This window comes from Hyla sarda, chromosome 9 (assembly GCF_029499605.1).
Source record: "Hyla sarda isolate aHylSar1 chromosome 9, aHylSar1.hap1, whole genome shotgun sequence".
In the NCBI taxonomy this organism is placed as follows: domain Eukaryota; kingdom Metazoa; phylum Chordata; class Amphibia; order Anura; family Hylidae; genus Hyla; species Hyla sarda.
In genome coordinates, this window is record NC_079197.1 from 43,746,035 (window position 1) to 43,770,475 (window position 24,441).

Genomic DNA, 24,441 nt, shown 5'->3' on the forward strand with positions numbered 1-24,441 from the left:
GTAGGAAAAAAAGCAAATTGGACATAATGTCACACCAAACACCAAAAATGGTCTGGACAAAATTATTGGCACTATTTTAAAATTGTGGAAAAATAAGATTGTTTCAAGCATGTGATGCTCCTTTAAACTCACCTGGGGCAAGTAACAGGTAGGGGCAATATAAAAATCCCACCTGAAAGCAGATAAAAAGGAGAGAAGTTTGCTTGTCTTTGCATTGTATGTCTGAGTGTGCCACACTAAGCATGGACAACAAAAAGAGGAGAAGAGAACTGTCTGAGGACTTGAGAACCAAAATTGTGGAAAAATATCAACAATCTCAAGGTTACACGTCCATCTCCAGAGATCTAGATTTGCCTTTGTCCACAGTGCGCAACATTATCAAGAAGTTTGCAACCTATGGCATGAGCATGGACGGAAGAGAAAAATTAATGAAAGGTGTCAACGCAGGATAGTCCGAATTGGTGGATAAGCAGCCCCAAACAAGTTCCAAAGATAATCAAGCTGTCTGGCAGGCTCAGGGAGCATCAGTGTCAGCGCAAACTATCCCACAAAGGGAGTAAACACGTGTATAGCAAAACATGTGTTACTGCAATCCTTTTCTGTGAGAAATTCTTCATTTTCTTGAAAGCCTCTGGCTGTCTGGGCATGCTGGGAGTTATAGTTCTGCAACAGCTGGAGGCACCCTGGCTGGAAAACACTGATGTAGATTGTGATATAGCACGTATAAAACAAAAAAGGTGTAACAAGCCAGTCCTAATGCAGAACTCTGGATTCAACTGGTTGGAAGAATTTGGTGTAACCAAGTTATGAAACATATGGGAGACATGCTGATGCCTGGAAAACAAGATTTATGAGGTGCTGAAAGCTGATATGTGGTATGTAATGTGCTCTAATGTGATTCTACTTGCAGACACAATAATACACCACAAGCCGTCCTGAACCTGTTGTCTCTATGGGTGGATCACCAGTTCTCTGCGGTCTGTTCTCTTTATATTTGCCTATGCACAAAGCAAATGTACAATAGTCCTAGTGCACTCATTGTAGTCTTCTTTATTGAAGCCTTTACAGGACAAAAGGATTAGCTAGGAAGTGTGGTGTCTATACGTCTTGTCGGTCAGAGGAATCCGTGGCATGTAATTACAATGTCTGTGTATGTGTATCAGTATCACACCTCTCAGTGCACACAATGACCTGTATGTGGGATCACATTCTAGGCTTCAGGCATTTCTTTTTAGTGCTGTCAGAAATGTACAACACAGAAATAGGAAATACATTTGATCCCATTAGTCCTTGCTTTGCCGTAGCCTATTTGGATGTTCATTTATTGGTGCCTAATATGTTTTATAGAAATACCTAGTTTACATGTATGTGCAACTCCAAAAACAAGCAGAAATAATGCCGCCACGTATGTCCTATAATAGTGTTTCCCAAACTGTGGCCCTCCAGCTGTTGCAAAACTACAATTCCCATCATACCCGGAGAACTGCCCTCACTGTCCTAGGCCAATATGTATCCTTACATGAACCCCTCCACTTCCCTAGACAATCAGGTATACTGACAAAAACTCCATTCAATGCCCTAGTTCTCTAGGTATACTGATATAACCTCCTTCACTGCCCAAGACCACCAGAGATATTGGAATTAACCCATGCACTGTTCTAGACCATCAAGTATACTGACGTTACTTATTTCACTGTTCTAGACTACCAGGGAGGGTGACACTAACATCTGTAGGCTGTGTTTACACTGTACATTTTTTCTTCCATTGTTAACATGCATTTTTTGTTTGGATTGGTAAACACATTGAAAGATATAGAAGTTCACAAACCACAACAGAAAATACATTTCTAAAATGCACTGTGTGAACTCAGCCTTACGGCCATAGACAAGCAGACTTCAGAGCCCTAGACCTCCAAGGATACAGGTGTGGCGAGGGTGTGATGAAAGGGCAGATGTTATTACCCTAGGGGCAGATGGCATGAACCCCTTGTGTTCGTGACGCCAGGGCATGGTTATCCTCTACACCACCCAAGGTATGGCTGCTGGTTCCTGGGCCAAGCACGGGGCAAATAATCAATCCGATGCAAGGTTACGGAACAACGGCAGCTTTACTGAGGCAGACAGGTGTTATAGTCCTTACAGCTAAGTTAGGCCCGAGGAGATGACCAGTGACTTTAGGAGACTTGCGGGCTCGCTGGGGCTTGTAGTGGATGCTGACTTTAGCAGGCTTGATAGACTTGACTATGACTGACTAGACTTCTCCCCTGTGGTTACTTACCAGGTTTTGACTTTCACCTGAAGGGGTACACAGTTGGTGGAAGCGTGGCTGCGTGGCTAGGCCTTGGTCTTCCTCAGGACACCAGACGCTTTCAGGTAATGACAGTACTGCTCCACAGCTAAACTTAGAATGAACTAACTAGCTCCTCACTGCAATATATGGGAGCAATTTGGAGGACTCCCATAGGTCACCCACAGTCAACTGGTCACTGACACCTTCCCTGGTTACATGACTCGGTAGCAACATTTGAAGGCACATTAACATCAGAATAGACAATTTAATCATTCACATAAGGCACTGTTAACCATTTAGGGTTTGCGGAATGGAGGTGGACTCGGGGGGCTCTGAAATATATTCCACCACACAGGACAGAAAAGGGTACAGAAGGCAACTTCTGTACTGGGCCACCACACAGACATTAGCCCCTTCATGATCCTGGAGTACCAGGGATGTTGGCAGTAAAACTTTATGTTATCTCTACATATATCCAAAAAATATTGGCACACGCAGACTTAGATATATTTTTTTCCATTGGACAAAAAAGAAAGAATTCCCATCATCAGTACGGTAAAAGTTCTTAGACTTTGGAATGCTATTCCTCAGGAAATAGTAGATGACAGTAGATGAATCTAAAAGACTAGATATCGATCTGATGGCCAGTTGTAATAATATTTATAATGAAGAGAAGGGAGGTGTGGAGTCAACAGGATCTGGGAAAGCTGTGTGGCTGCCCCTGTGGTTCCAGATCTTTCATTCAGCCAAACAGTTGGGCCTGTGAATGGAGGAACTTGGTGGACCTGTTTAATACAGTGGTCCCTCAACATACGATGGTAATCCGTTCCAAATGGACCATCGTTTGTTGAAACATCGTATGTTGAGGGATCCGTGCAATGTAAAGTATAGGACAGTGGTTTACAACCTGCGGACCTCCAGATGTTGCAAAACTACAACACCCAGCATGCCCGGACAGCCGTTGAGTTGTAGTTTTGCAACATCTGGAGGTCTGCAGGTTGAAGACCACTGGTATTGGAGGTTATACTCACGTGTCCCCGCCGCTCCGGACCGTCACCGCTCGTCACCGCTGCCCTGGATGTCGCCTTCCATCGCTGTCGCCGTGTCCCCGGGGTGTCCCCGCCATCACCTCATTACGCACGCCGCTCCTATTGGATGACAGGACAGTGTGTGCGGCGACGTGATGACGATGATGGAGAGCGCCGACGATGCAGGGATCCCGAAGAGGATGGGCCGGAGCCCCGAGGACAGATAAGTGATCGTCAGCAGACCACACGGGGCACCGTAAACGGCTATCCGGGGGCAGCTGAAGCAGTCTGCGCTCCCAGATAGCCGTTTATGCGATGGTCCCGACATACAAAAGCATCGTATGTTGATGCTGCCTTCAACATGCGATGGCCTCTGAGAGGCCATCGTATGTTGAAATGATCGTATGTCGGGGCCATCGTAGGTCGGGGGGTCACTGTATCTTGTACCATGTCATTATGTGAAATCCTCTCTAAGGGTAGGGTCTCATACAGCTCAAACACCTTTTTGCACACAAAGGGGTGCAGTGAGGAAAGCCCTGTGTGTCTGTCCATTGCTCATACGCAGCATTTTTCCTGCTGCCTGGCAGATTTCTCGCAGCGTGAAATACGCTGAGTATGCGCTGTGTGTGACCCTACCCTAAAGCTGCAAGAGTGTTCTGTAACATAGAGGCCTGTAGGGAACTACCACCACCTGCTCCACAGACCTAAATGCAAATGTCATTTTACTTCTTCCCAATAGTAATTTTTTTGTCATGTACATACACTGAAACCTCTTGAAAAGACCGTCTTCTACCGAGGTGGTCTTCCCAAAGAAAATGGCCATAATGTATGGTGCACTGAAAATCTGTCACTCAAAATCAGGTCTGGATAAGGGATGGTCTTCTCAATTATGTGGTCATTTGGAGAGGTTTCCCTGTATATTTCCAAAGGCAAATTGTAAGAGATTCTTCCCTACACGATAGAAAGCAAAATGCAGGCCAGTATCACCGTATATACTCGAGTATAAGCCGAGTTTTTCAGCACAATTTTTTGTGCTGAAAATGCCCCCCTCGGCTTATACTCGAGTGAACTCTCCGCCTGTCAATCCCTTCTCAGTGGTCTTCAACCTGTGGACCTCTAGATGTTGCAAAACTACAACTCCCAGCATGCCCGGACAGCCATCGGCTGTCCGGGCATGCTGGGAGTTGTAGTTTTGAAACCACTGGAGGTCCGCAGGTTGAAGACCACTACGGCCTTCGTCATCATCCAGACCCCCCTTTAGTTTTCTACTCACCTCCCCTCGGTGGGAAGGAAGGGTGAGCTGGTCCGGGCCATCTATGCTGCAGAGACCGTCCGGAGTGGAGGGTTAGTCATTCCGGGCTGTCCATTTTCACCAAGGGGCCCTCTTCTCCGTGCTCCGGGCCTGCCGTTCATGCGCAGCGTCCCTGTGCATCGTCATCACGGCAACGTAACTAGTCAGGGTCAGGCCAGGAGCACGAAGAAGAGGGGCACCCCCCCCCCCGGTGAAAATGGACAGCCCGGAACGACTAACCCTCTCCACCGGACGGTCCCTGCAGCATAGATGGCCCGGACCAGCTCACCCTTCCTTCCCACCGAGGGGAGGTGAGTAGAAAACTAAAGGGGGGGGGGGGGGGTCTGGATGATGATGAAGGCCGCAGTGGTCTTCAACCTGCGGACCTCCAGAGGTTTCAAAACTACAACTCCCACCCACGCCAGCACCGCTCATCACAGGAACCCCACAAGTGCAATCTTGCATCTGATCCACCCCAGAATTTGCACTGTATGTTTGGACCTGAGGAAGGCACTCTCTGTGTGCTGAAACGCATCGTCCGCTGTGTCAAATAAAATATGAATCGTCCTGTGCTGGCTCAAGTCTTTCCATCTGTGACCACGTTTTGCGCAGTGCCTCTAAGACCGTATTTCTCCATTTTCCACGTGTTGCTCAAACTGGCCCTTGCACAAGGGTCCAGTCCCGGTCACAGTGCGGCAGCCATTACCTATTAAAACTAAACTCCCACCGGTCCACTGCAAGTATTGATCCCAGGAAACCTGGGACCAAGGCTTCCCATCCGATCTGGTGAGTATATCACTTAGGTGTGGTGGAGGGTCACACTAAGTCGTTATACATAAACGAAGGGAGCGCCCCCAGTTTTCTTGTTCCCTCTTTCCTATGTCTTCATTGCCAAAGAAGTGAACTATTTAAAAATATGTGTTTTATCTGTTAACACTGCAAGGCTAATAGTAATGCTTAGTAAAAATGCATGCAGTTTTTATTAAGTGGAAAAAGTGATTTTCTTTATTACATTTTTCTAGGGATTACTGTGTCGCCAGCAATTTTTATTTGATGGGAAACAAGCACTGCCTTGAAAAAACCATGTCGAAAACAATGAGTGCACTTTTTCACAGAAGCAGTTCTAAGAAAATGTGCGTAACAGTTTTTCTTTAAAAAAAAAAAAAAACCTGCAACCTTGATCGGAGCAGAAATGCAATCTAATAGAAGGCGGTTTTGCAGTGATTTATATCTTACTGTCTCATTCAGTGGTAACAGCACAGATAAGGGCTTGTTCACACTGCCGGCATACTCCGCTAAGGAGAGCACTGTCAGTCAGTCCATCAGAAGAACGGGATTTGAGCAGAGAAAACAAATGGTGCATGTCCCCATTCAAATCAATGGGATTCGTCAGGGACCTAATGGTCCAGTGCCATAAAAAAAGAAAAAAGAACGACCAAACGAATGGCAGTGAGAACCTCGCCTACGAGCTGCACCACAACTATAGCTGTGAACCGGACCATGGACTATTGTAACATATTAGTTACCGAATATACTCGAGTATAAGCCGAGTTTTTCAGCACGATTTTGAAGGGATTGACAGGCGGTGATGATGAAGGGGGGGGGGATGATGGCTGCCCGGGCATGCTGGGAGTTGTAGCTTTGCAACATCTGGAGGTCCACAGGTTGAAGACCACTGATGAAGGGATTGACAGGCGGTGATGATGAAGGGGGGGGATGATGACGAGGGTCTGGATGATTACATGGGGGGATGATGTATTTCCCACCCTAGGCTTATAGTCGAGTCAATAACTTTTCCTGGGGTTTCGGGGTAAAATTAGGGGCCTCGGCTTATATTCGGGTCAGCTTATAATCGAGTACATACAGTATATTAGGTACGACTTGTATACTTGTATTTGTCCTGAGGGTAAGGCATTGAACTTGACATTCACCGTGTAAAATTATAGACAGACAGAAGATTTAAGCTCTTCCCTTGGTTGCGTGCTGACAAGTTGGTCTCGTCCTCTTGGTTAATGACTGAATATTATACAGGTCGAACAACATATTCTACATAGTGTTCTGCACATTCCAGCAAAGTATATTGATGCCACAGGCAAATATCTGTAATGCTCCTTCTATAGCGAATACTATGTACACATTCAGTTTTTCCAAACAACTTTTTTATAGCTTTATAAAAAGAAAAATAATAGACAAAAACATAGAAAAGGTAACACAAAATTCAACAGCTTTGGGGACCTCCGGGATCTCCCTGCTGCACCCGGCATTCGTATAAAGTAATGTAACATAACAGTTAGTTAAAAGTTTTACTATGCTCTCATAGTTCCTATAGGTCTTCATTTTATATCTAACATAAGGCGCCTGTCATTCAGCTTACTTTACGGTTTTACATCAAGAAGAATTGCATTAGTGTACTATTAAAGGGGTACTCCGTCCCTAGACATCTTATTCCCTATCCAAAAGATAGGGGATAAGATGTCTGATTGTGTGGGTCCCGTCGCTGGGGAACTCCGGGATCTTCCTGCTGCACCCGGCATTCGTTTTGAGCATCGGATGCACTGACGGAGGTTCGTGACAGCAAGGCCACACCCCCTCAATGCAAGTCTATGGGAGGGGGCGTGACGGATATCACGCCCCCTCCCATAGACTTGCATTGAGGGGGCATTGCCGTGACATCACGAGTGGGGCGTGGCCATGATGTCATGAGCCTCCGCCCCGCATCGTCAGTCATCCAGCACGGAGCAAAGTTAGCTTCATGCACCGGATGTCTGGGATGCTGCAGCCGAGATCGCGAGGGTCCCCAGAGGCGGGACCCCTGCGATCAGACATCTTATCCCCCATCCTTTAAATAGGGGATAAGATGTCTAGGAGCGGAGTACCCCTTTAAGGCAAAGCCTTTCGGTGGCATTTTTAGCAGCTTGTGTTGCATATTATGGTTTTATAAAATGCTTTGGCCAGATGTTACTTTAAAGCCTATATTAAGATATTCTAAATGATTTCTAAATGGAATGAGCTGTATCACTATGTATGATGTCCAATTGGCTTTAGAGCTCTTGGGAGGCGTCTTTGACTGGAAACAACTTTATTAATACAGTATTGAATCGAAGTACAATACAGCATTATGCATTAGTGCGCATGAGGTTTTTTTTTATGCCAATGGCCAAAGATATGTAGTGTGGCTCACCTCTTGAGGGTTTATCTGTCATTTCAGGAAATGTTTCAGAATAAGCTGTACTGTGTATGTACATGAGATGAAGCACTATTTCTGGTCATTATATAACATCGACAGGGTTATGACCCTCGGTAGACTAAAGTAGGCACCCGCCTAAGGCACCGCCACCTACTAGGCCCAATAGGGCACACTAGCACTGGGGAATCCACACTGAATACCCAGGCGAGCGTGTACTGCTTTCCACTGCTTTTAGTGGATTTGTGTGATGGGTGATGGACCAAGGGAGCCAATGGCATCACTCATCCCATACTGTAAAAGAGCAGATAAAGAAGAAGATCCTGCCTGAAGGTGAATTTTATTTATTTTAGTTTTTTTCTGAGGGGGGCCTTTCTATTGTGAGGGGGGGGGGGCACTTGTCTAAGTGCAGGATATCACTTGCCTTCCCAGAGAGTACCAGTCTACCTGACCATTTAAAGTAAAATTAATCTGACATGTAATTTAAAAAGACTATAGAAAGCATAAAAATGAAAGGGGTACTGGGGAATTATTATTTATTTTATTTTTTTTAAATCATCTGGTGCCAGAAAGTTTTGTAAATTACTTCTATTAAAAAATCTTAATCCTTCCAGTACTTTTTAGGGGCTATATAGTACAGAAGAAATGCTTTTCTTTTTTGATGTCATGACCACAGTGCTCTCTGCTGACCTCTGCTGTCCATTTTTGGAACTGTCCAACATATGCTGCTCTGGACAGTTCCTAAAATGGACAGCACAGGTCAGCAGAGAGCACTGTGGTCATGACATAAGAGAGAGCCAAAAAGAAAAGCATTTCTTCTGTACTATATAGCCCCTAAAAAGTACTGGAAGGATTAAGATTTTTTAATAGAAGTAATTTACAAATCTGTTTAACTTTCTGGCACCAGTTGATTTAAAATTGTTTTTCAATAAAAACGTTTTCCACGGGAGTACCCCTTTAAAAGTAAGTCACATGCCTTACACTATACTGTAGATCTTTTGAATATGATTATGGAATAGTATGGATTTTTTGTCATTTTGGTAATTTTTTTCAGTAAATGGAAATATTATATTACAATGTATTCATCAATCTGGTAAATATTTTCAGGGACATACAACTGATATAAAGCATGCTTCTTAATATAGCAGTGCTATCCATATTTATTGTCTTCATTATTCATGCCCACACCTAGAATAAGTAGGACCTAGACCCGGCGAGGTCGTAGGGAGCTGATAACTGCCAGGACTTCATTCTAGCACCGCCAAGGACAAATTATCTTTATTAGCAAGATTACCAGGGTGATAGGTGAAAGTCCAGGTCAAAGTGTGGAGCAATAGCGATAATAATTATTGATACTGCCTGATAACTGTGTGATGAAGGTTTCTAAAGGCCGGTCATACATCTATAAGATTCTCTAATAATGCTAAGTTATTGGGTATGATAAAGCGATAGACAGAGAGTCGGCACTGTAGTGAGTTCGGGTTATCCCGTGAATTGCTGAAGCTGGGTTGTATATGAATGGACGGGTGGTGCGGCAGGGATGTCAGGGGTGCGGTTACGTGGAGCAAAAAGTGTAATGTAATACAGCCAAAGAGACAGTACATAAAACGCACTCCCCGATTTCTGCCAAAGAAGAGTAAGAGTAGCATGGAATACAGGAGTGCGGGTCAGGAGGAGAAAGAAAGGCGAGCTCAGCCGAACTCGTTGAACGACGGTCCCGGTTTGCGGGTTCTCCGCTTGGTCACGCTTGGTCACATAATACAGCCAAAGAGACAGTATATAAAACACACTCACCCGATTTCTGCCAAAGAAGAGTAAACTTTATTCCAGGGGTAGCATGGAATACAGGAGTGCGGGTCAAAAGGAGAAAGAAAGGCGAGCTCAGCCGAGCTTGTGGAACAACGGTCCCGTTTCGCGGGTTCTCTGCTTGGTCACATAATACAGCCAAAGAGACAGTACATAAAACGCACTCACCCAATTTCTGCCAAAGAAGAGTAAACTTTATTCCAGGGGTGGCATGGAATACAGGAGTGCGGGTCAGGAGGAGAAAGGAAGGCGAGCTCAGCCGAGCTTGTGGAACGACGGTCCCGTTTCAGGGGTTCTCCGCTTGGTCACGCCCAGGGGGCGTGACCAAGCGGAGAACCCGCGAAATGGGACCGTCGTTCCACGAGCTCGGCTGAGCTCACCTTCCTTTCTCCTCCCGACCCGCACTCCTGTATTCCATGCTACCCCAGAAATAAAGTTTACTCTTCTTCGGGTGAGTGCGTTTTATGTACTGTCTCTTTGGCTGTATATTATTGGGTATGATAGAATTAACTGAGGAGCCCCCAAATTTACCATTAGCGATTACCTGACTCTATAAGGAAACTTCGGACTATAAAAGTTTTGCATATGATTCTTCTCAGCCAGTCATTCAAGACAGACATTGTGCTTTCAGATGACTGACCTTTGTATAGAATACCTTTAATTTTAGACAACATCCAAAAATAACATAGAGCTCTCAAGAGAAGCCAAAGAGACTTGCGGGAGCCCTGCACTAGAAAGTGAATAGGCCTGGTGTCTTATTGTTGTACTTGAGGGAATCCATTGTCAGACTCTGCACGAATTCTTTTCTGTTTCCTGCATTGTGTATATTATAAACCCATTGAAGAAGTATTTTATCTGAGGTGGGTTTGTTGGTTATGATATCATGTAAAGTGATAGGCTCTCGACATCCCACGGTCAGGCTGTGATCAGGGACTTTCTGTCTGTGGGTTATGAGAGCAAATCTGATAGGATTTCTAATATAATGTGACCAACTGTGATAGGTCATCTGTCACCAACTGTGATAGGTCATCTTACGTGGTATAACTATCCCACTCTGCCTTAACTTGCCTTTACATGTTAAACCCCACCTGCTTGGTCTTGTGAACCAAAATACCACTGCTCATCTAAATGCCACCATTTATACGGACAATAGCTAAGGCCAATACCTCTAGTATTACAACTTACTGGACAATATTATACCACAACACGACCTTACCCATGATAGGCAGACATGAAGTACACCCAACCCATACGAGTGAACTTCTTGTATAATACTAGTAGGTGCTACATGTGACCCTGAATTCTTATGGGAAATCAATAATTCTACAGTTCAACTACAGTTTAATTTATAGTTATGTGACAGATAGTGGAGATAATGGTCTTCACTGAACTTACATCTAGTTCATAGCATCCATAGCATTTAAATATATGTCCCAGATAACGCTTGAAAACTGACTTTAACCCCTTAAGGACCTGGGGTTTTTCCATTTTTGCATTTTCGTTTTTTCCTCCTTACCTTTAAAAAATCATAATTCTTTCAATCTTTCACCTAAAAATCCATATGATGGCTTATTTTTTGCGCCACCAATTCTACTTTGTAATGACATCAGTCATTTTACCCAAAAATCTACGGCGAAACGGAAAACAAAATGTGAGACAAAATTGAAAAAAAAAAAACCTTTTGTAACTTTTGGGGGCTTCTGACTCTCAGGCACTGAGCAGTCATTCGGCGATCGGACAGCGAGGAGGCAGGTAGGGACCCTCCAGCTGTCCTGTAAGCTGTTTGGGATGCCGCGATTTCACCGCGGCTATCCCGAACAGCTCCCTGAGCTAACCGGCATGGTTTCACTTTTATTTTAGACGCCGTGGCCCCGCCTTATAGATCGGGAGCAGACTCAGGGCGTACAGGTACAGTTCCTGTGCAGGAAACAGCCTGTCACTGTGAGGTCTCTCCTCTGCGCCTACCCGCCTGTGTGATACACCGATGACTCAATAAAGTCTCCTTTCTTCAAGAATTCCGGGTGAGTGCATCCTTTCGTTCTTCTACTCGTTTGATGAATATTGGCCTCTGCTTCTTCTGGATTGCACCCCCGGCACAGCAGTGAAGGTGTGAATAGGGATAGATTTATCTATTGGGACTGGTCTTAGTCTTGGACAGCAGTGCTGGACTTCATTCTTTTTGTTTGCATATAAGAACATTGGGTTGACTTGTATGCAGATCTCTAGATTTCTGAATATTACTGAAGGCTGACCAGGACCAGAGAAGAGCGGAGTGTTACCAGAGTAGAATGGAGTCTGAGTATGTTTAGTTGATCACTGGATGGCGTCCTCCTTGTTTTTGCATACATATTTTTGTGCTCTATGTTCAATTGACTGATGGCTACAAAGACATTTCATTCCTAAAGGGGTACTACGCCCCTAGACATCTTATCCTCTATCTAAAGGATACAGGATAAGATGTCTGATCTTGAAGGTCCTGCAGCTGGGACCCCCATGATCTCTGTGCAGCACCCGGCGCTTGTTTAGAATGCTGGGTGTGGGTGGCGGGGGTCGTGACATCACTGCCACGCCCCTCATGACGTCACACCACACCCCCTCAATGCAAGTCTATGGGAGGGGACGTGGATGCAGCCATGCCCCCTCCCATAGACTTGTATTGAGGGGGCGTGACATGACGCTACGATGGGCGTGGTCATGACGTCACGACCCCTGCCGCCAGCACCCAGCTTTCGGAACAATATGTTCCGAATGCTGGGGCAGAGGAGTACCCCTTTAAGAATCACATTTCAAGGTAAACTTCATCAATGTGTTAGTCTAGATTATTCTTATATTGACGTCTGGAGTAAAGTTTGGCACCAATATAGCTTTAACCTTAGTTTACTTCAGATTGGTGAACAGATATGATGTCACAGCCATTATCTCTTCTTACCACACACCCTGAAAGTAGACTGGATGAAACCTGATGGATAGAAACCTGTCTGCAGAAAAGAAGTTACATGCAATAATAACCTAGGACAAATTAAGTCATAAGTTTCCATACACTTAGGTTGAAACTCACATTTCGCAGTCCACAGATTCCCCTCCACAGTTTTATTAATCTATTTAGGATATTTACTTTCTACATAACACTAACCATTTTTCCCTACAAATGTTTAGAATAAGATAATTTCACTTATAATTTACTATATGAGGAATTCAGTGGGTCAGATGTTTACATACACCAAGTTGACAGTGGATTTTGATAGCTTGGAAAATTCCAGAAAACCCTCTTCTGATGGTTAATGACACCCCGCCTCCCAATGGCAGGAGAATTAAATGGGCGTCTGCTATTATCAGATGACCATCAGTGAGGTTCTATCCCGTCACCAGCATTCTTGATCCCTATTCCTTATTTGCAGTCCTGATCTCATAACTTTACCTTATTCCTGTTTTTATTGACCACCTGCCTGCTGAATTGGATCTGACATTGATATCCTTGTATTAACCCTTGCCTCTTCTAACTATGTTTTGGGGCCTTTTTTTAGGACGGTGCTGCCCTCTTGGTTTTGACAGTCTGACTCGTCCCTCGTTAACCCATTGTAACAGGTAGGGACATTGGTTTGGGGCGAGTGCAGGTCTTCACCGCTCCTAACCTGACATGACAGATACGTTACTTTGATTTCTGAATCAGCCATACCCTAGTCAAGACAGGCCAAATAATTTCAACATACCCTGTGGCTGGGCCATAGGCTTCAATATACCACTCATAGTCTAACTCTGTTTTACGTTGATATGTATTTTTTTCTGAAGGACATGAAAGCATGGTAGACTATGCTTTTGTGTCCTGAAAATAAAATATAAAACAGTTTAAAGGGGTACTCCGGCGCTAAGACATCTTATCCCCTATCCAAAGGATAGGGGATGAGCTGCCTGATGGCGGGGGTCCCGCCGCTGGGGACTCCCGTGATCTTCCACGCCGCACCCCGTTAGAATCAGCCCCCGGAGCGTGCTCGCTCCGGGTCTGATTACTGGCGATTACGGGGACGGAGCACCCCTGATTCTAATGGGGTGCGGCGTGGAAGATCACGGAGGTCCCCAGCGGCGGTTCTCCGGCGATCAACAATCTTATCCCCTATCCTTTGGATAGGGGATAAGATGTCTTAGCGCCGGAGTACCCCTTAAAATGGACAAAACATATTCCCAAGTATACTATGTTTTCTCTATTCACTCGTATGGCCATGCCTTGGTATATGTTAGAATACATTTTTGACAGTATCCTGATATACATTCAGGGTACAGCCAAAATGTGTATTAAGCAGCAATCATACAGTACTTAGTATGATACTGTAATGATTTGGGAAGGAAGGGGCCATATTGAAATTCATACATTATGCAAATCAATATCAAGTCATACCTCTGCTCATCCTTTCTCACACAGCACATGAACAGTACTGTAGCAGTCCCAAAATCTCAATAAACATTAGACAAAAGTCTCAAACCCCCTGAATTCAATGGGACCATCCACTGTTTAAAGAATACGGGGCCTCTCGACCTTCCCCCCAAAAAAGGGACAGGTATGTTTACGGTATAAACCGTAATCGATTAAATAAGAGACATGTTTTCACTTTAATTTTTAGGGATAGGCATGAAGACAGGACCTTAGACGCTTTGCATAATTTATTAGTTGTACTACAAAGCAAACGCTGAAGAAAACTTACATCAATCCAACTAAGCATTTATAATACCAAGCCTGAGGCATAAAACTGTACTCCTGTGCAGGTGTTGACGGTACAAGCTCCTGTTTAGCTTATGACTGGTTGCTTGAGCACTTTTGAGCCTGTCTTTGTATTGTATATGCACTAATAAAGTGTAAGGACTGCTGTTTTACTATGTGAATTTGACATTTATGAATGGCACTAGGGACAGGCTATAAGGTCTGTACAGCACACATCCGTAATATGACCACATGCAGGGACACCATGGGTATGTTCACACATGGCAGATTTGTTGCAAATAAAGCCAAAGTGGGGTATAATACAAAATCATGGAATTGGGTTCTAAACGCACAGTATGACAGTATGACCTATATGATGTCAATTTATGAAAAATTTAAGGAACGCCAAACTTGAACTGGAATATATTTGACTTGAATTCTTGTTTCCACCATGGGTTAAGACATACATGTGGAGACCCTCATCTTTTTAAGTGCAATATGGAAATGAGCAGTCATTTGCTTCCCTTTCTTAAAAAAAAAATAATAATAATTGCCAATTACAATGGAAATGGTCTAGCTCTTTAGACCTTGGTTTTACCCATGGTGCTAGTAGAAGTACCTGGATATTCTCACATTCTACAGCTGGCCATATGTATTAAACTAAAGTCATCCAAACCATCCAAACTTTCCCTCAACAACAGATATTGGAGGAGAGAACAGTTGGGGATGGTTTCTTTTTGAGAGGAAAAGCCATTGGTGTTTGGTAGCAGATGTCTCCCCTTTCCCTATTGAGAGCACATCTACATTCATCCAACAGCTATATAAAATGTATGGCCAGCTAAGGACAAGAAAAGCTGTCATTGTGGAGCACCCAAAAAACTTGTATGACAGCTGTTGCTGTGGACTCTGAGAAAACATGGCACAAGTCATGTCCTTCATAGTATCCCACTCTATACTGATGTCAGTTTTTCTTGGTTCTTATTTACCTATTTTCAATAAATGGCTGTTACACTTAGAGGGGTACTCCGCCCCTAGACATCTTATCCCCTATCCACAGGATAGGGGATAAGATGCCTGATCGCAGGGGTCCTGCCACTGGGAATCCCCGCGATCTCCCTGCTGCACCCGGCATACGTTTAGAGTGTTGGGTGCAGCGCCGGAGGCTCATGAAGTCATGCCCTGCTTGTGATGTGATGACCATGCCCCCTCAATGCAAGTCTATGGGAGGGGGCATGACGGCCGTCATGCCCCCTACCATAGACTTGCATTGAGGGGGGATGGTCATCACATCACGAGCAGGGCGTGATGTCATGAGCCCTGACTTGCATTGAGGGGGCATGGCCGTGATGTCGTGATGTCCCGAGCGGGGTGTGACCGTGACGTCACGAGCCTCCGCTCCACATTGGCAGTGATCCAACACGGAGCGATGTTCGCTCCGTACACTGGATGTCTGGGGTGCCACAGCCGACATTGCGGGGGTCCCCAGCAGCAGGACCCCTGGGATAAGATGTCTAGGGGTGGAGTACCCCTTTAAGGTCTCCATATTGAACACGCCATCTTCCAAGGGACGTGCTGGCTGGCTGTCTAAAGCTATGGTGCCCCACGGGGGTGCTGCCATGAGACTGTCATGTCATGTCTGTAATACTTAAACATAAACAACAACACTCAAACATAAATATAGCAAAATGTATCACTAGTAGTGTTATAATCCCCTGTAACATCATAGTTATACGCAGCTGTGACCTGAGCTCCGATGGCAAGGACGGTGGCTACTTATTGAATACATTTTTAAATACCAGATTGGCATCTAAGACAAGGTGCCGAGTTGTACAATCATTGTTTAGTGATTCAATCATACAGTAAATATTGTGCCAAGGTTCACAATCCTGGGACATTCTGTGTTCATACCAGGTCTATCAGTAATAGGCTGTCCTCTCTCAAAGTCAGATATTGGAATAGGCCAGCCAAGAGCTTTCATAATAAATGCTTTATCTATTAATATATCAGCCGGTAAGAATGCTTTTTGATGTAACAAATCCCTTCTAAGAATATGTAGCCATTAGTTTATTTTTCTAATTAAATGTTACATAAGATCTTCATTGGAATTGTGGGAAGCTCAGAGGTGGCAGATTTCACTAAAAGAATGAACATGTTCCACCTTGGAAATTCTGTCGTGTGCACTTTGCAGCAGAATCTCATTGAAATCAAGCGGAATTCCTAGCAGATTTTTTAAACTGGCTTCTACACAGAAATTCTGCCATGTCAATGGGCCCTTACAAGGAATAATTTGACAAAATTCTCAGAAGATTTCTCAAAGTGTACCCGTCAGATTTTTAATATATCACTCAGTACCTAATCCTGACCATGTACATCTAATTTATATGTGTCTAGCACCTTTATTTATTTTTTTATTACACTTTTAATTTAGCTCACTAGTCTGAATCTCTCTCAAAGGGAGGGGGCGTTGCCTCACTGTGCAGGTCTCCGCCCCCTCCATCAGTATGCTGTCTGCTCACATCTCCCCTAGCATTAGCAAAACTACAACTCCCAGCTTGTCCTCACTGACAGTAGCGGGACACAAGCTGACAGTGGGAGGATTTTTCCTCCATCTGTAAGCCCTGCACTCACAGCTGTCAATCAAGGAAGTGTGTCCATGACATAGGTGATGACGCATGGACACAGCAGGACTAGTATGTGTTCAAGCAGGTAGGGGGACAGTTGTTTGACTTGCTTTTTCGGTGTGAAATACTGACAATTTTCTAATGAAAGCAATTGCAAAACCTATTGGTTTTGCATGTTTTACAACATATCAAAAGTTTTTGTATCTGACAGTGCTCATTTAAATATAAAATATATTTTTTTTTACCATGACTTGGAAACTTCCATTATAGGTACTGCCAAAGGTCTAGAAATGTGGGTTTTCTAACATCTTAGATATCTGTCGTCCGAACTGTTTGGCCTACAGCTATCTCTCCTGATCTCCCACTATACACATGCAAAGCAAAGGCAGGTGAAATTCAACATGCCTAAATCTTCTCTCCATTGATATTTGCTGTTGGAGGGGGGAGTCAGGTTTCCCCATACATGTTAGATTGTCAGCCAGTCTACCAATATCTGCGGATTCAGTTGAGACATATCTAATGTATATGGCTTGCTAGGTACAATAATAGAGAAATCCAGAAGTGCACAAAATGCAATAAACAGAGTGAAAAAGATACGCACGGTTCACTACTCTGGAAGGTATACAATAATAAGAAAAAAAGTAATAGGGAATAAAAACAAAGCTGGGTTAAAAAGACAAATAATAGAACATGTCAGATGCATGAGAGGAGGACAGCCACTGTTGCCAAGTCTTATCAATAAGATCAAGAGAGTCATTGCGGATAACCACAAATCATTCAATCAGCGTAATAGAATTAAGCCTAGTTATGGGTGACTATACTGCATGCTGCGGAATTGACCAACTCCTTTATTTGATTTACTGACATAACAAGTGTAAACCACGCTGGAATATAACATGTGCTATGGTCTAAAATGCTAAAATAATAAAAAAAAAATTACATTTATGATTGCGTTTGTTCTTCGCACGACCTCTGTCCAGGTTCCCTGTTATTTGCTGCCTCAATCACATGATTTGTCTTACCTGTCATAACGCCAGCAAGTATAAAGTGGAGACCTAGACTACGGCATTACTATAAAGTTGATATATTTTGTAACCCTTGTATTTATGGCTCTTCTACTATTCATCAGGATTTCATCCGGGACCTTACACGAGAGGTGAAACACTGCGCTTTACATATAGCTAACACAAGGTGATATAACAACTGGGCTTAATATAGTGGACTAAAGGGGTACTCCGCCCCTAGACATCTTATCCCCTATCCAAAGGATAGGGGATAAGACGTCTGACTATGGGGGTCCCAGCTGTGTGCAGCACCCCACATTCATTTAGAACGCTTGGAGCTGGCAGCGGGGGTCGTGACGTCATGGCCACATCCCCTTGTGACGTCACACCACTCCCCCTCAATGCAAGTCTATGGGAGGGGGCGTGACTGCCGTCACGCCCCCTCCCATAGACTCGCATTGAGGGGGAGTGGTGTGACATCACGACCCCTGCCGTCCGTTCCAAGCGTTTGGAACAAAATGTTCCAAATGCTGGGGCAGCAGAGTACCCCTTTAAACAAATCGGAATTCATTCTTTCCACCTATAAATTATTACGGACATTATAATGTAATGGGCATTTGCTGTGTCAGAATGCGATGCTCACCTGTGGAAAAAAAGAAGGATGGACAGCATGGTCTGGTCAATGTTGCTGTTGCAGATGCCTTCATTCATAAGGTAGCAGGGGTCCTTCACCACCGGTTCTAGAGAGTCCTGCCTCATGATGGTGTTCAGCTTATCGGTGTTCAGGTTCTCAAAAACCAGCTTCTCCCGTAACTGACGGAAATTGTTAACAGTGGGACTGGCCAGGTTGTTATTCTCTCCACTGCTTTCCTCCATATCACTCTTGTTGGCTAGGTCTAGGCAGCAGCTACAGCAGTCCAGACCAATGGGGGACCTGCAGTCCTCTTCTTCAGACATGTCTCTGGAACTATCCATGAACTCATACACAACAGGCAGTGCTCCTTGAAAGCAGATGACAGGCTATGAGGAACAGCTGCGAGGAAGTTTACAACAGGAGATGTGTGTATGAAGTGTGGCTTCCTTCTTGAGGTCTGCCTATAATGGTGTACTCCTTACCAGAGAGAGAGAGTGTTCAGCACCTTCTTATCTGAGGAGCAGATGAATGTGCACACACCTCTGTAGAAACAGGAAAAATATGCTGCTGCCTCTCTCATAGGCACATCCCAGTTGTGAAAGCCCGAAACACAGTCCTCTAACTCCCCCAGAGGCAGAGCTAACGTGAAAAGACTTTACATAAGAGGACACAAGTCAGGGAAGGAGGGGACAGTCTCGCGTGTGTGTGCTGAAATAATGGGATAGAGTTTTGTATTATATTCTATCCCTCCCATGTAACTATGTCTGTTCGTTTTGCTGACTTAGCAGCATTTCTTTGACAGAAAAAATAGTACTGATGATATAATTCATCTTTTGCCACGTAACCTCCAGGAGTTCACACTTAGATCACATTATTGTAAAATGAAAAGGCTATTTTTATCAACAACAAAGTCATTTCTTAGGAGGATTACTCTATAATCCTATACTATTTAAAATGTTATGGAAAAAAAGAGTTAAGGAAAAGTACAAATAAAAACGAGGGGACAGTGGGGTACAGACAAGAAAATCTCCCTTTGCTTAGTTTTTTGCGATTATTTCAAAAGGGGTTTTAATGGGTATTCTTACAAGGTATTGAAAGAGCTTTATTCATCATTCAGTCGTCATTACAAGTCATACAATAAATTAAAATCACACAAAGCATGACAGTACAATATACAGCACAGGTTCCCTAAGCTATACACCGTACCACATGCTACACTAACACTCCGCTCCATCACTCGATATTGAAGAAACAAAGTCGAAAAACAACTACATCTGTGATCGGGGAGGGCATGGGATCAAGGGAGGAGGGCGGATCACAGGGTCAAACTACTGGGCAAACGTATGGGGAGGTAGGGGAAGCAGAGTGTTAATCCTCTCACAAGGGGTGTTCTCACTTTACAAAGTTATTCTCCATCTACATTATAGAGGCTAGCAAACTGCTTGGACCCCCACCCACCACCACCACCAAAAACAGCATAGAGAGTGAACAGAGCACTGGCCCTGCATGCACGGTTCACCCCGTAATTCCAGATAATAATTTTCCAGCATTCTCGGAATCATCAGAAGTCCTGGTGGTCAGACCCCCACCAGTCCAAAGGATAGGGAATACATTTGTGAAATGTGAATGCCCTTGACATGTTCTCTTTGAGAGCCCAAGAGACTAATTTCATGGTATATACAACATATATTAATACAACTTACAATATAAAACATAGTCATTAAGTCACATGTCTAGGTGTTCTAATATTGTCCACTACCTTATTATATGTTAAACATATAAAATCCCATTAAATAAAGTGAACAAATAAAACATACAGATAACTAGACATAAGCTAAAGAACAACCGAGCCAGAACATCTACAGAGTATCTAACCCCCACTGGCCAAGTGGAGCCTAAAACTGGCCGTTCATGTTAGATAGCAGTCAGCTATCTTGCCCAATCACCCCATACACATGCACACCTGGCTTAGCTGAGCATGCATGTATTTTCAATGGAGGGGGTATGCCACTGCCAGATCTTTCTGGTGGTGGTTTATCTTTAGAAGAAGGCCAGCTGCCTCATTCATATGTTTCCCCACATCTGTCATCAAGACATTACACGCTGGGTTCAGTGTAGATGTGTATCCCTTGTATCAGGTCGTCCGATTTCATACCGTAAACACCTAGCCAGTAGATATGACTCGCAGAGGCCGGCATGCAGTGATTTGAAGTATAACACCTGGCAGCAGCATATTATGAAATGCTCCAGGATCTACACTGTCCTCCATGTGCAAAATAGAAGAGAAAGAATAAATGCAATGAAAAAGCAGATCAAATATAACCCAAAGCGACTGGATTGCTACCTCCCAAATGACCATCTTGGCTAATCCTGCCTGTGCTGCTTCATTTGCTGCCCCAATTGCACTGAATGTGAGCAAAACATCAGCTTTTCCAAATATACAGTTCCCCCAGCCCCCATTTAGTACCCAATATATTCAGTGCCCCCATATATTCAGTGCCCCTGCTGGCTTCCCCCATATATACAATGCCCCCATATATACAGTTCCCCCATATATATTGTGAAACTCACACTCTTCTCTGGCCTCTCTAGTCTACTCTGCTGCTACTGACTTCACTTCAGCTCAGACCAGCAGCATGATCCTTCGCTCCACTCCCACCATTCTCTGCTTGTGTGGGATGGCACAGTCACGCAAAGCCTTAGGACGCAGTGGCGTTGCTAGGGTTGGTGTCACCCGGTGCGGTAGAAAATAGTGTCACCCCATACAACCCTCCCCAAAGTAATCTTATAGCCTGTTTTGAAGGACGCCAGAGGTGAAGCGTGTTGCGGACATGTTTTTCAAGAATAATATTCATATATCACAATTGCCACATAATGGGAAAGTGGTAAAGATTTTTTTACCATGCAAAACTACAGCTCCCAGTATGGCCTTAGCAGTGGTAAGGTTATGCTGGGAGTTGTTGTTTCACCCATTATTACTGCAGAACTATCAAGTGACTACAACTCTGATGGGACATAGTGAGGAGAATACACAATGATATCAGTGACTACAGGTGACGTCTTCTCTATAGTGAGGAGAATACACAATGCTATCAGTGACTACAGGTGACATCTTCTCTATAGTGAGGAGAATACACAATGATATCAGTGACTACAGGTGACATCTTCTCTATAGTGAGGAGAATACACAATGATATCAGTGACTACAGGTGACGTCTTCTCTATAGTGAGGAGAATACACAATAATATCAGTGACTACAGGTGACGTCTTCTCTATAGTGAGGAGAATACACTATGATATCAGTGACCACAGGTGACGTCTTCTCTATAGTAAGGAGAATACACAATGATATCAGTAACTACAGGTGACGTCTTCTCCATAGTGAGGAGAATACACAATGATATCAGTGACTACAGGTGACATCTTCTCTATAGTGATGAGAATACACAATAATATCAGTGACTACAAGTGACGTCTTCTCTATAGTGAGGAGAATACACAATGATATCAGTGACTACAGATGACGTCTTCTCTATAGTGAAGAGAATACACAATGATATGAGGGATTACAGGTGACATCTCTATAGTGAGCAGAATACACAATGATATCAGTGATTACAGGTGACATCTTCTCTATAGTCTTTCCTTATCTAATACAGATGGTACATTTCGCCTGGTCCAGCTAAATCTTCTATCTGCAGAACTTGATGCCCAGATGGCATTGGTTCCTCACTTTTTCAGCGGAGTCTGATCCTCTATATGAAAATGATAATTAATATAATGCTGTCAGGCACTGTATCCTCTGAATTAGTGTTGCTCGCGAATATTCGCAATGCGAATTTTATTTGTGAATATCGCATATTCGCGATTTCGTGAATATTCGCGAATATAGCTCTATATATTCATAATTACGAATATTCTTTTTTTTTCAATCTTTTTTTTTCCACAGTACACATCACCCCTCTCTGCTTCCAGCTTGTATGGTGTAAAGAAGGCTCTAATACTACTGTGTGAGACTGGCATGCGAATTTTCGCTTATGCTAATTCTTGTATACATATTCGCATATGCAAAAATAAAACATGAATATTATGAATATGCAAATTTAGCGAATATATGACGAATATTCGTCCATATATTTGCGAAATATTGCAAATTCAAATATGGCCTATGCCGCTCAACACTACTCTGAATATAATACTGCCACATGCTGCGCTGTCTGAATATAACCCTGCCAGACACTATATTCTGTAAATATGAAACTGCCACACACTGCGCTCTTTGAATATAAACCTGCCACACAATTTATCCTCTAAATAGAATACTATCCCACACTGTACCCTCAAAATATATAATACTACTACACACTGTGCTCTGTGAATATAAACATGGCACACACTGTACTCTCTGAATAGAATACTTTTGCAGACTATGCTCTCTGAATATAATACTACTGCACATTGTACCCTCTGAATATAATACTACTGCACATTGTACCCTCTGAATATAATACTACTGCACATTGTACCCTCTGAATATAATACTACTGCACATTGTACCCTCTGAATATAATACTACTGCACATTGTACCCTCTGAATATAATACTACTGCACATTGTACCCTCTGAATATAATACTACCACACACTGTACCTTCGGAATATAATAATACCACACACTGTACCTTCGGAATATAATAATACGACACACTATACCCTCTGTATTTAACGCTACCACACACTGTACTCTCTGAATATGATACTATTACACACTGTGCCTCTGAATATAACCTTGCCATACAGTAAACCTTATATGATACACCATACATCTGAAATGAAAAACACTGTGTGCCCCTCCCATATAGTAACAATGCCTCCTGCCCTGTGCCCCCTACATATAAAATATAACAATGCCCAGTGATGTCACAGTACAGCGATAATACAGCCAGTGATGTCACAATACAGGGATAATACAGCCAGTGATGTCACAATACAGGGATAATACAGCCAGTGATGTCACAGTACAAGGATTATACACCGAAGTTACAGTACAGGGGTAACACACACAGCGATGTCATAGTAGAGGGATAATACACAGCACATGGTTAATAATATACAATTATAGAACAGTACAGGGTTAATAATATACAATTATAGAACAGTACAGGGTTAGAACTCACAGTGTGGGGGGGGAGGATTGGCAGGGGTCAGGGCACAGTATATACAGTGGTCCCTCAAGTTAAAATATTAATTGGTTCCAGGATGACCATTGTATGTTGAAACCATTGTATGTTGAGACCAGAACTCTATGGAAACCTGGTAACTGGTTCTGAAGACACCAAAATGTCCTAAAAAAATAGGAAAAAGTGAGAATTAAAGAAAAATAAGTAGACGACTAATATAGATAAAGCAAATCCTTACATATAAAAGTAAGAAAGATCTGCTGGGAGCTGTAAATCACTGTCTATGTCAGGGTTTCCCAAGCAGGGAGCCTCCAGCTGTTGCAAAACTACAACTCCCAGCATGCCCGGACAGCCAAAGGCTGTCAGGGCATGCTGGGAGTTGTAGTTTTGCAACCGCTGGGGGCACCCTGCTTGGGAAACCCTGGTCTATTTAGAGGACAGGAGCTTCTTCAAGGTCATGTACAGTACACACAATGTCCTAAAAAAGTAACATGGAGTCGCCCTCACCTGGTGTCCAAAAGAGCAGGTAAACCTGGTACAGGTAAAGAGTACAGAACATGTAATACCTCATGTACTGTAGGGGGCGCTACCAGACATCAGTCAGTGCATACGCTTCAGTAATACAGGTGTTTTACCAGTAAATTGCCCATTCCGATTGGTCAGTTCTTCCGGCCATTGACACGTTTCACAGATCTGGACTGTCCGTAACA

At 43.6% G+C, this 24,441-nt stretch overlaps 1 protein-coding gene across 1 annotated transcript in view; it reads right to left on the minus strand.

The window, feature by feature from the left end:
- The window catches only part of TSC22D3 (TSC22 domain family member 3), a 73,508-nt gene extending 54,398 nt beyond the window's left edge, over nt 1-19,110 (minus strand). Inside the window, exon 1 of the mRNA XM_056538843.1 lies at nt 18,561-19,110. Within this exon, the coding sequence (XP_056394818.1) occupies nt 18,561-18,892 (332 nt within the window). The 5' untranslated portion in view covers nt 18,893-19,110. The remainder of the gene's footprint in view (nt 1-18,560) is intronic.
- Between the last annotated feature and the right edge of the window lie 5,331 nt (nt 19,111-24,441).